Raw genomic sequence first — 13,242 nt, 5'->3', positions numbered from 1 at the left:
TGTTTGTAGTCCATATTTATTAAAGACAATTCTGAAGTAGCATTTTGCAAACTGGCATGGACAGTATGGTTCTATTGAAAATATAAACACATAATATAAATTACACCGAGAAAAAGGGTCTGGAGGTAGGAGCTCTGAAATGTTAACACTGGGGATCATTGGGTAGTGGGATAAGAAATACTTATAATTTTTTCCATAATTAATATGTATTAATTGACATTTTAAAAGTAAAAACATTCCAGGCTCGACTACTTATTGACATGTAACTTTGGGGACATTACTCAGGCTAAGTTTGAGTTGGCCCTACTATCATTCATTCATTCAACAAACATTTCATTGTTCCCTGCCAAGCCCTGCACTAAGTTGGGACAGAGATAGATAAAATGCCTAGTTTATCTAAAACATGGGAGTAGCAATCCCCACCCCCATCAGGTCACAGTTGGAGTAAAGTGATGACCAGATGCTTGTTCCTGTGGAGGTAGAGAGAGCAGGGGAGGGGACTCCAGGTGTGACTTCCAATAGCTCCTAACCAAAAGGGAGTAGGTGGCCAGGCAGGGGGGACACAGTTGTCTGCTAACTGCCTTGCAACAAACCAGAACTGCGAGATAGGCTCCATGAGCATTTGCGGGCCTGCTGGGGAGGTGAGTATCGGTACCCTCCAGTCTTAAGATGTCTCATACCAAGGCAGGAAGCTCTTTAGAATGCTGGCACAGTGCCAGGAAGTGGACAGTGATTTCCAGGAGCTTCAGGATAGGGGTGGGGGCAGCAGATATTGCTCAATGCCCTAGACCCTTCCCCACCACACCCTTTTCTCAAGCTGATCTCCTTGATTTAATGTTCTCTTCAAGGCTGTGCTTGTTCGATGAAAACTGGCTGAGAATTATTGGGGGCTAACCATGTCCAGTCCTGTGCTAAAGGCAATAGGTTATTGTACTGCATACTTGTATCTACATGGCATCTTGTTACAGCCCTACCAGAAAGGTACTTTTACTATACCCATTTTATAGATGCAGAGACTGAGGCATAGGGGAGTTAAGTAATCTACTTCAAAGACACAGCTAAGAGATGTAGCAATCTGACTGCTGAACAGCTTACTATCCTGCCACACCAACGTGAACTGGGGTGAGCGCCTTTTTGTCGGAGCCCTGAATTATCTAGAGATGGTGCTGGGGCTGGCTGGGGACAAGGAGCAGCCCCCAGGCAGCCACGTGCGCTCTGGGCTCTCCCTCCGCCCCCCACCCCTCCAGCTGGGAACAGCAATCACTCACCAGAGGCGGCAGTGGTGGGGGTTCTCTGCTCTGGGTGCTGACCTTCATAGGGCTCCAGTGACCCTTCCCCTTCTCCTTCACCTGCTTTTTGCTGCTCACCACTCCCATCCTGTCAGAGAGCACACAGCAGATTGGCGATGTGAGTAGGTCTTCAGAGCCTCTGTAAGAAAGAGCTCCTCCAAACTCCTTCCGGGTGGCCAATTAGAAAGGTGGGGTGGAAGTGGGAGGTAGTGAAGATCAGAGTCAGAATATGGAGTCACCGGAATATGGTGAAATAAACTTGCAGCCATCTTTTTTCCACGAGCAGGAAGAAGGGGCTCAAAGAGAAGAAATGACTGGATTTAGGACACAGAGACCATATGACCTGAGGAAACTACCAGAAACTGTTGGGGTGAACCTCAACTCTGTGGGGATGGGAGTCTTGGCATCTAGAAAGAGTTTGACCAATGTGACTGGTGGTCTGGATTTTAGTTGTCATTTGGTTTGCCAGATGGGAAAGTCACATTTCCTCTCTTGACCCATGTTAGAACGTGTCTGAGGTTCTTTCCAGCTCAGATTTTCAAGTCAAATCTTGTAAATTTAGGGCACACAGATATACAGGCAGCTAAGGCCAATTGCATCTTCTTCAGTAATACTGGGAAATCTTTTTTCAGAGGTGAGAGAAATATGGTCAAGATGCTTCTTGGGCAGAGAATCATAGGATGGTTCTAGATTCATCTAGAATCTAGATGGGGGAGACTCTAGATTCGTGGCCACCACCACCGCCACCCTCATTCCAGGGGCTGCTCTTTAGGGAGGGCTTACTCTTGAGCAGGAATGTCACAAACCTTCTCCTGTATTACCTTGCAGCTCTCTAAAATAATTGTAAGTAGATATTATGACTGTCCCAGGACTGAGTTTTGAGACGTTAAAGACCTGGTTCATGATCAACTAACCCATGCAGAGCTAACCTGGCTTCCTGGCTGACCCCAGACCACCACACTTCACCTCACGCCTGGCCCCGCCCCAAGAGGAAAGCGCCTTGAGTTCCTGCTCTGGTCTGATGGGCTGTGTGGTTGGTGGTGGGTTCCTGATTGCCCTTGGACGTATGCACTGTATTTCATCAATTCTGAGATACACCTTTCTTACATGTTAATATCTCTGAAACCAGAGTGTGTCTCACACTTGATTATGCTTCATAGAGTAATTAGTAGCATCTTTTTTTCACTTTTAGTGATACATAAAATAAATTCCTGCCTTCCAAGCAGTGGTGTCTTAAATTCAAGAAAACACAGAAATGCTTTTTCTCCAGAGAGCTGAGGCACATGCCTCGTATTATTTCTCCTCAAACTCACTATGAAAAAAGAAAAGAGTATAATAATTTTGAACGTAGAATAGAGAGCCATAGTAGCAAATAATTTATAAGTATTTTTTGAATACGCATATGCTTTGCATACAGAACATTTGTAATATTGTACATTTGTAAAGAATAATGCTTTCTATATTTAAGTAATTTCTTTATGTCAGATCAGCTTTAACATCAGATGAAATATAATGCCAAAGTTACAGGTCAACATTGAGTTTTCAGAGATTTTTGGGGATCAGAATTTTGGATACGGGATTATGGGTTTGTATTAGGAATGGCAACTGAATTTTATCAGGTGCCTATTTAGTATCTGTTAATATGATAGTTTTTATTCTTTAATATGTTGATGTAATGAATTACTTTGATAAATTTTTTGACATTAAAATATCCTTATATTTGGGGATAAAAATTATACGGTTACAATGAATTAGTCTTTTTGATATGTGGATGAATCCTATTTGCTAATATTTTATTTCAAATGAGAATCTATGTTCTCATGTGGAATTTGTCTATGAGGAATTAGCATTAAGATGATGCTGGTTTCATAACACATACTGGGGAGCTCTCTGTCTTACTCTATGGTCTTGAATAGTTTGATAATCTTGGGACCATCTATTCTTTAAAGGCTACGTAGAACTCAGCCGGTAAGTCATCTGTTCCTGGTGCCCTTTAAATTGTAGATCTTTAAATACAGTTTCAACTTCTTCTACAGGAATTTATCTGTTCAGACACAGATAAATGTCCGGTTTTTGTCCCTGATTTTTATGTTCCCATTTTCTCTCCTCCTTGCATCATTTTGATGATTTATATGATTTATAGGAGATCTTTAATTTCCTCCACATTTTCCAATTTGTTGCCATAAAATTCCAGGTAGTATTGTCTTATAATTATTTCAATCTCTTCTCCTTTTGATTATGTCTTCTTTCTTGTTTCTAACATAAATTAAATGTACTTTCAGTAATAATTATAACTTTTAATTGGATAAAATTATCTGAAGGTTTCTATGACTGAACAAAGTTTTAACCTAACTTTAAAATTATGAAAAAGAAGACTGTAATCAAAACAGCATGAAATTTGAATAAGAATAGATATATAAGCTGTGGAGCAGAACAATAGGCATGCAAACGGGGTCTAGTATGTATGAGAACTGCATGTATGTAAAAGGTGGCACCTTAATTTAGTGGAGAATTGAGGGTTTAGTTTAATAAACAGTATTGGGAAAATGGCTATCTACCTAGAAGAAAATATAGTTGGACCCCTACCTCATACCATATTAAGAGATAAATTCCAGGTGTACTGAAGAAAAATATAAAAAAATTTAAAAAATTAATTGGAAAAAAATTTAGAAGACAATGCATGTGATCCAGAGTTTGGAAATAAGAATTGACAGAGATAGATTAGACAGAAGCTAAAAGATGACAAAAAGACACAGTCAAAGCAAAAAGATAAATTCATAAACGTTAGAGGTATTACATGGTATATAATAAACCATCATGAAGTTAGTAGATAAGCAACAGATTAGTGGAAAGATTTGCAAAGCATATGGCAGATAAATATCTGTTTATAATATACACAGAACTCATGAACATTGACAGGAAGTATGGGTCTAGCATACAATCTACTCAATAGAAAAATGTGTAAAGATTATAAATAGGCATTTCATCCAACTCAAATCCAAATAGCTAAATAAATGTGAAAAATGTTAAAATTACCAAATGGAAAATCCAAGTTAAGATAACAATAAAATATCACATTCATCAGTAAATTGGGGGGGGGGGATGAAGGGAATGATAATAACAATTGTTGATAGTAAAACAAGAGAAAATTGTGTTTTCCTACATTTCTGGTACAAAAGTATTTATTAAAGTTACTGTTATTTCATCTGTTCTTCCCCACTCCATTTCTAGAATGAAACCTCTATGAGGTGTGAGATCTTTGTTTTATTCATCATCAAATCTAAATTGCTAAAACAATGCTTGGCAAGGTGTAAAAGCTTAATAAATATTTATTGAACAAATAAAATATAAAATATTAATGACCTTTTAGGAAGGAATCTCGCAAGTTCTATTAAAATTTTAAAATATACATACCCTTTGATTTACAATCCTACTTCTGAGAATCTCCCAGAGTAATAAAACATCATTATAGAGCAATATGTGAGATATCAAAATGTTAATTGCAACAATAGTTGTAGTAGCAAAAAAAAGAACAAAAATTTAAAAAAGCTTTGTAATTCCTCACCAAGTGGGGAATTATTGAATAAATCTGTACTTTAAAAGTCTATAAAATATTACTCAACTATTTAAAAGAATGTGCTAGATCTTTACCAGTGAGGCTAAGCGGATTTTCTGCAATTTGCCATTACGTGAAAAAAGCAAGATGCAAATACGTGTGTGACGTTATTCTATATTTAGAAATACTAAAGAATGAGAAAAGAAAACTTTAGGTAGGCATGTGTGCATGTTTTTATACTACATGAGAGAGGTTTGGGAGGATGGACATCAAGTTGTTTACTTTGATTATTGGCGGGGGAGGTAGAGACAGAAAAGGGAGGTGGAAGGCAAAAACCAAAAAAAAGCAAGTTAAAAAAATTGTGGGTGTGTGGTTGGGTGTGTGAACGGTAATGCAAAGCAGTGCCCCAAAAAGATATTTCCTGAAATGTTAATATTGTTTATCTGAGGTGACAGGACTTCAGGTTACTTTTACCTGCTTTCTGATCATTTTATGTATTCCTCGAATTCTTTAATAATAAGCCTATATTTCTGGTACAGACAGGGAAGTACAAATAGAATGTGAAAGATTCGCCCAGCAAAAGTGGGGGCATAAGGCCTAGAGCAGGGCCAGCCCTAGTTTTTAAGAATGGCCACTGAAAGACCCGCCAAGGTTGCCTGACCCTCAGGCTTTTCCTGACCTATCGCAGCCTCCTGGCTCAATTAAAGGGGAGAAAGCAGAAGCATCTAGAATTTCCCTGATTTGGACTCCTGTTTCTGCACCTACCCAAATGACCAGCCTTACCCGGTTAGCAATATTGCCACCAATTTTCAACTTCCTGAGCAAAATTTATGTTCACTTAAACTACACAATTGAACATGTAAAATAACTTGACAGAAGATAAAACTCCTAAAATTAAATCACCCATTACTTAGACTTCTTTGCTTTCAACTCCTTAGCAGTGTATATACAGATGATTTTCCATGGATTTATTGAAGTTCTCTACAGGTCCTTCCACCCCAATGATTCTGACTAGAGACTAGAGGGACTCAGGAGGCTGGGTGACAACTAAAGCTGTGTCTGGTGTGAGGGCTGCCACCTCATTGTGATATTTTAGCAGTTTCAGGCTGCATGGAGCCAGGAAATGCAGAAGTCCATGCCAAAGCCAAGAGCAACACCACAGGTCCCAGGGGGCTCCAGGCGGCTGTGCTGTACTGAGAAGACACTGACCTCCTTTCCAGTAGTGAAGGATGAAAGAGAGAAGGATGTGAGTTTGTGTGTGTGTGTGTGTGTGTGTGTGTGTGTGTGTGTGTTTGTGTGTGTGTGTGAGAGAGAGAGCACATATGCACATGTGTATGCATGGCAAAACAAGTATGTGCATGCAACACATGTGTGTATGTGTGTGTGTACGCATGTGCATGTGTGGGGCTAGCAAGAGGGGAAGTTGGGAGCGGGGACTTTTGTCTATTTCTTTGGATTGGATCAGACCCCTGTGCAGACTTTGGCCAGACTAGGGAGGGCTATATTGGCCCCTGGGGAGATGCTCAAAGCCTGGAACAGCCTCAGCCTGACAGGGAATGTGGTGGAGGCAGCACCGAAAAATAGAGAAACTAGGAATCCTTGATTTACAGTTGCCTAGCACGTCACAGGCTGAAAAGCATTTGATAGATACGACAGTCAAGACAGAATCAATAGGTTAGTTACCCTCACTTTATAGCTGAAGATAGAGCAGTGAGGTGACTTGCTAAGGTCCCACTGAAGGTAGCAGAGCCGAGAGCTGGAGGGTGCTCTCTGCCCCCATACTGCCCCGGCTCACTGCCTGGATGACCTTGCCTGGGGCTCCAACCCCCTTGGCCCACCTTCCAGGTTCAGGTTCAGATACCCTATCCTTTCCTTTGTGCGGGCTGCCACCTGCCTCCAAAGCCCTCCCCTCCAGAGGAGAAACCTCTGGCAGAGCTGTTGGGGTGAGGAGTTCTGAGGGTGACTGCCACCCTGGCATTTTAGGCAGAGACGAGGACAGCCTTCTCCTCCTCCCTGTTCCAGCCAGGGTGAGTGGGTGGTCCAAGGAACCTGGACTGAAAAGCAATTACATATTGACTGTGTGAACGTGGGCAAGTCACTGAATCAGTCTTGGTCACAGTCTCCTTACCTATAAAATGGGGAGGCATGAAATGTTCTGTGTTTCATACATAAAGCCTTCCTGAAAGAGCGCATTCAAACGGGAATACTGAAAAGAGTCAAACAACAGCCTTTCCTGTTTTGGGGGAAGGGAGCAGTTCTGTTTCTGCAGAATTAAACCATGTTATGAAATTCTTCGTTATGTCTTCCCTGTTTGCCAAATCGTCACAATCCATTTTCAACCTGTCATAGATGTCTTTTAATTATTCACTTACCCATGATTATGGGCATAATTCCAGTGACTATCTGACTCTGTGTGCAAAATTAGGGAAAAATGCAACAAAATACTAAAACAATTGTGCAAACACTACTACCCAGAGGAAAATGGTTGTCTTGCCAAGACTGAGCTATTGGCAGGCGGGTGATTGGTGGTTGAGAATGTTCTTTTACCAGCTGATGTGCTCAAGTCCAAACTCAACATATGGAAAATATTTTGGGGTATTGACACATAATAAGCAAATATGTAAGTTTTATAGAGCTCAAGGACCAACAGTTTGTAATCCATAGTTCACATGGTTGTCGTGTGAACCAAAGAAAGTGAGGGTGAGAAGGAGCAAAAACATAGAAAACACTAAATAAATACTAACTAGGGGATGACCAGAGGCACCTGGATGATACTTTCCTTCTCCCGAGCTTCCCGATGCTCAAAGGTGGCCCTGGAATCCATGGGGATTTCCTACCTTTCCTTTTGGGGCTAAGAGCCTGGTGTTGGGAGCCAAGCTGTTATACGGTAGTGGTGGGTGGGGGACAAATGCCAACGTGGATCGTGGGCTGTTGTGTGGCCCAGAGAAGGGTTGATGGCTCTGAGTCCCTCCACCTGTGCTGGCGGTTCCAGAAGCCCAAGCATGTTATTTTAGAGGCAGGGGGATGATTTGGTTGGAAAAAATCTCATGCATGAAGTCAACCTTAGAATGCATATGACAGAAGAACCAGTGTGACTCTGGTTTACTTTTAAAAATAGTAGGTGCTATCAAGTGTTAAGTGTTTCCTGTGTGACAGACACTGAGTCAGACATATACTGTTCTGTTTGAGAGGGGACACAGCATGGTAGACAAGAATGCCGAGGTCTGAATAATAGTTTCACTATTTTCTACCTGTGTGTCCTTGGGCTTACCATTTCTGTCTCTTAGTCTCGGGTGTTGTAAGGATTCATTTAGTTATTACATGCTATTATTACATCTTAGGACAGTGCCTGGTCCACAGTAAGGTTTTGATAAATATTTTACTATTCTTCCACATATATGAATAATCAATAACTTTTTTTAGTAACTGTGTGAAATAGACATTATTACCTTATTTCTACAGATGAGATGGACTTAAGACATGAAGTGACTCGCCAAGTCAACTAGCTGGTCAGCTGTGGGGCCGGCCTGCATCCAGTACTGACCAGCTCCTACGTTTCTGATCTGGAAACCTTGCCATATTATTAGCTGAAGGCTTTACCTCTCTTACTTGACCTGCTAGACATGGATGGGCAGCATCGAGGGGGAACAGGTGAGCCTATCCACAAAACCTGGGCTCATCCTGAGTGTTGGCCATCATGATGAGATGGCAGTTTCCCAAGAGTCCCTCTACTCTCACGAAGCCTTTGCCAACAGCCAGGCATTCCAGTTCCTGCCCCTAGGAATCCACTCGTGCTAGGCCCATTTCCTAGATGAGAAAAATACAGCAACAGGCCTATGACTCTGAATTAAAGATGAAATCAAAGAACTTAAATTGAAACCCGTTGTATGAGTCTCAACTTCAGGATAAATCAACCTGAATGAGGCCACCTCACCTGTGTCCCCATTTGATCCCTCCACATGTGAACATAAAACCACTGCAGTGTTGGCTCTTAGAACTCCATATTCTGGTGTTCATTCAGTCACTGTCAACCATGTACTGAGTTAAGCATAGCAAAGACATGGAGATAAAGCAAGAAAGGAGCCTGCTCTCACGGTAAGCTAAAGAAGTGGGACATATACCCTAATCACAACAATTCAGGGTAGGCAGAATTACATACTGGAGAGGTTATGTGAGCTCAGCAAGGAGAAACCACTTCCACCCAGGAGAAAACACCAGCTAGACCATAAAGGATGGTTCAGATACAATATTTTAGTGAAATACAGTATTTTTGTAGACACAATATTTTAATGAAAAATTTTAAAATATAAAAAAATAAAGAGTATAATGAACACCTACATACTGATTACCCAATTCAATAATTATCTTTAAAAATTATTTTCTTAATTGAAGTATTTTAAGGGAAATTATTTCATAAATAAAAGATTGAAACTTTTTAAAAAAATTTATTGTGGTGACAATTGTTAGTGAAATTACATAGGTTTCAGGTGTACAATTCTGTATTACATCATCTATAAATCCCACTGTGTGTTCACCACCCAGAGTCAGTTCTCCTTCCATCACCATATATTTAATCCCCCTTACCCTCGTCTCCCTCCCCCCACTCCCTTACCCTCTGGTAACCACTAAACCATTGTCTGTATCTATGAGTTTTTGTTTCTCATTTGTTTGTCTTGTTAAAAGATTGAAACTTTGATATGAAATGAAACAGATGGCTTGAAACATGCCATGTCACCTCCATGTACTTTGCCTGGAAACATTTTCTTACATAACCACAATGTCATTATTATACTTAACAAAACTAGCAATAATTCTATGATTATCTAACATCCAATCCATAATTAAATTTCCCCAATTGTCTCAAAAATGGCTTATTGCTGTTGGTTTGTTCTAGTTAAGATTCAAACAAGCTTCATACATGACATAAGATTGTTATGTTTTCAAGTCTCATTTACTGCTGTTGCCTCCGGCCGCCAACTTTGGTTTGTTTCATGCCATTGTTTTGCAAAAACCAGGTGGCTGTCCTATAGAATGTTTTGCATTCTGGATATTGCTTCCTTTTGATGGCTCAAAACTTCTCTATCTCCCTATTCCTTGCCCATAGAGTTAACGCTACAGGCTCCATTAGATTCAGGTTCATCTTTTTCTGGTAGGGAATGCCTTATGGCGGTGACATATGCTCCGTGTCACATACTATCAGGATGTGTCACATGGTACAGGCAGTAATCACACTGTCTGTCTGTACCACTTTAGTGATGCTGCCTGATCCTGCCATTGAAAAGATCAACATTCCAACTAATGGTTCCTTTAAGAGTTACTAAATACTGTTGCTCTGATTCCATTGTTCCTTCCACATTTTTTAGTTGGGAATTGAGAGAGTAAAGGATGAAAAAGAAAGAACACCAGAAAAAATGCTGTGCATAATTCCATCAGGACTAGGTAATATTTCGATATAGAGAAATGACGCTTTCCCAAAGACATTGAGACAGGAACCATGTTCAGAAAACAGTTTTTACATTGTCTGTATTGTAGAGTATATGATAGAATTATTTAAAAAACCACAGTTAATGCCTTGTGTGATGCTTTTAAATACTAATAGAATATTTGCCCAGTACTAGCATAGGACATGATACAGTGTATCATGTCCTGGCTGAGTATGTAACAGCCTCCTCACACGTGTGGACCCCTGGCAAGGGGCAAGCTAGCAGTGATGACCTGTGACTTATGTGTGTCCCTGATCAATGTGGCTGCCAACTTAGGCACAGTGAGGAGGAGACACATATGTGGCTATTTCAATTTGTAAGGTGAAAATATTTCCGTAGTAGAAATTCACTCCCCACAATGAAAAAGTTGATAGAAAAGACTTTTTAGGTGGTCAAAAGTTTGAGGGTGCTGTGCAAAACTTCAGGAAGGAAGACAGCATTTTTGTGAAGCTGGGTTAAGTGAAATACAGACACATGTTACTGAGTCACCTCCATTTGATTCTTCTAACATCGAGAAACTTGAAATTTGTTAGGCTTTTGTGGCACCGTGTTGATATTTAAATTCTTGTCATAATTACTAGCCTGTGAATAAAATTCTTTTATTTGGAGACACTGTGTAAATTTATATATAAAAAACCCACAGTAGTGATCATTAAAACGTACTACTGATATACCAAAACATAACGAACTGTAGAAATGATCCCTGAAAGTATAGTCTTATACCAAAACATAAATACAACTACTGTTGTATTTTGTATTGATGGGACTATGGACTTCAATCTACTTTGTAGGTTCTAAACTTTTCTTTGCATTGTTTTCATTTAAAAAAATTAAGCAAAAAATTCAATCATGAGTTCACTGCTTCCTAATGGAGTCAGTTATGACTCCCTAGCACTGTTGTTCTCAAAGCTGAGTTTGCATTATAACCAGTGAGGAGGCTGCAGATTCTTGAGGCCCAGGCCCAGCAGTTCTGATATACAGGTCCAGGGTGGGGCTCCAGGGCCTGACACCTACGACGCTGACGCAGACGGGTTCACCAGCCCCACCTCATGAAGACCCTTTCTTTTATTTGGCTGTGTTTCAGGAGTAGGAGGCAGGACAATTAAGTTTGCGAGCTCATCCTAAAAAAAGTGCTACATATCTCATTTCTGAATATCACTATGGTCACCTTTGAAATACTCCCTTTGGAAAGCTATGCACCAATGCCAGTGCCTAGTCCACTCTCCAAAACAATTTTGGAACTCTTTCTGGAATGGCCATCAGAGCTGTCGTTGTATTACCCTTGATGTGTTGAATGCCATCAAAATGTCTTCCTTTCAATATTTCCTTTATCTTCAGGTAAAGAAAGAAGTCATTGGGGGCAGATCAGGTGAGTAGGGAGGGTGTTCCAATACAGTTATTTGTTTACTGGCTAAAAACTCGCTCACAGACAGTGCCGTGTGAGCTGGTGCATTGTTATGATACAAGAGCCATGAATTGTTGGCGAAAAGTTCAGGTCGTCTAACTTTTTCACGCAGCCTTTTCAGTACTTCCAAATAGTAAATTTGCTTAACTGTCCAGTTGGTACAAATTCATAATGAATAATCCCTCTGGTATCAAAAAAGTTTAGCAACATTGCGGCAACAAGTTCACAAACTTAATTATCAGACCTCGAATACCTTGTAAAAAGAATTAAAAGACAGTTTTGCAGAAGTTGAGTATTTCTTCACGAGTCCCTCCTAAATAATGCTTACAATTTTCCTGCCAGTGATCACCTTATCTTTAAATGAAATGATTTTTTTCTGTCCTCCGTACACCCATTCCTTACACATTAATATGTCCTCCATACAAATATTCCTTACATACAAATATTAACAAATTTCTGCATAGTGTTTCCCACACGGGGGAAATAAGGTCCCTTTCTATGATAACAATGACAGCATCTTTCTGATAGTGGCCAGTTCACAAAGCGTTTTCACACACAATATCTCAAGAGCCTCCAAATGACCCTGTGAAATAAACAGGATCATTATCCTCATCCCCATCCTCAGACAGGAGACTGAAGACAGAGAGGTGATAATACTGAAGCGTGGAACAAGGATTTAAGTCATGTCTCTAACGAGAGAGCCTTGCTTTCTCCCGCTGAGGCTCACAGGGATCTTCCCAGACACCCATCCGCTCACCACTTGAATTTCTTTAAAAAGACGCTATCCATCATTCAGTTGTTTTGAGCCACCTCTCCAATGTTTATTAAGCACAACCCAGAGAAGGGATTTGTAAACAGAAGGGAAGCATCTCTACCAGGTTTTGGGGGCGGGGAGGAATTGGACTGAAAAAGTTAGCTCTATTTTATGCTTTTAACCAGGAACTGAAACAGGTTAAAGATGGGGTGGGGGGAAGGCCTCAGGCCTCTGACACTTTTGGGTTAATTATGATTATTGAGTGGATCTAGAGACACAGATGTCCAGCTAGAGACACAGACATTTAAAATTCACTAATAAAACTGCTTGTTGTAAGATTTGCCTGTCATATAAAACAGGAATACTAGGGATGACTGGCACAGTACATAGTACTCCTTCTGACTCAAGGCTAGACACTATGCTAGCATATGTACTTGACATATAGTATATCTAGCACTACAGCAGACATACTCCTTCCCATTTTACAGATGAAGAAACTGAGGTTCAATTAGGTTTAAGGACTTGCTCAAGACCATACAGTGAGTCACAGACTGATATTTGAAAACCAGTTCTATCTGACTCTGAAGACTGGCTGATCCTACTCCAAAGTATGTGAGGTAATGAGAAAAAAAACCATTTGTCATGATATCTGTGAAGAATATGAAACTGATTAGAAAATTATGTATAAGTGATAAGTGAATAAAAGTGGATTATGGTAGGATTTTAGAACAGAATGAGGGTCTTAGAGATTTTCA

The 13,242-nt window shown here is 40.3% G+C and overlaps 1 protein-coding gene across 1 annotated transcript in view; it reads right to left on the bottom strand.

The window, feature by feature from the left end:
* BLK (BLK proto-oncogene, Src family tyrosine kinase) overlaps window positions 1–13,242 on the bottom strand; it is a 67,311-nt gene that overhangs the window by 17,867 nt on the left and 36,202 nt on the right. Inside the window, exon 2 of the mRNA XM_081076846.1 lies at window positions 1,269–1,377. Within this exon, the coding sequence (XP_080932972.1) occupies window positions 1,269–1,377 (109 nt within the window). The remainder of the gene's footprint in view (window positions 1–1,268; window positions 1,378–13,242) is intronic.

This window comes from Rhinolophus hipposideros (assembly GCF_964194185.1).
Source record: "Rhinolophus hipposideros genome assembly, chromosome: 16".
Classification (NCBI taxonomy): Eukaryota; Metazoa; Chordata; class Mammalia; order Chiroptera; family Rhinolophidae; genus Rhinolophus; species Rhinolophus hipposideros.
Note: the sequence above shows the minus strand (reverse complement) of the source record. Positions and strands in the feature narration are given on the sequence as shown.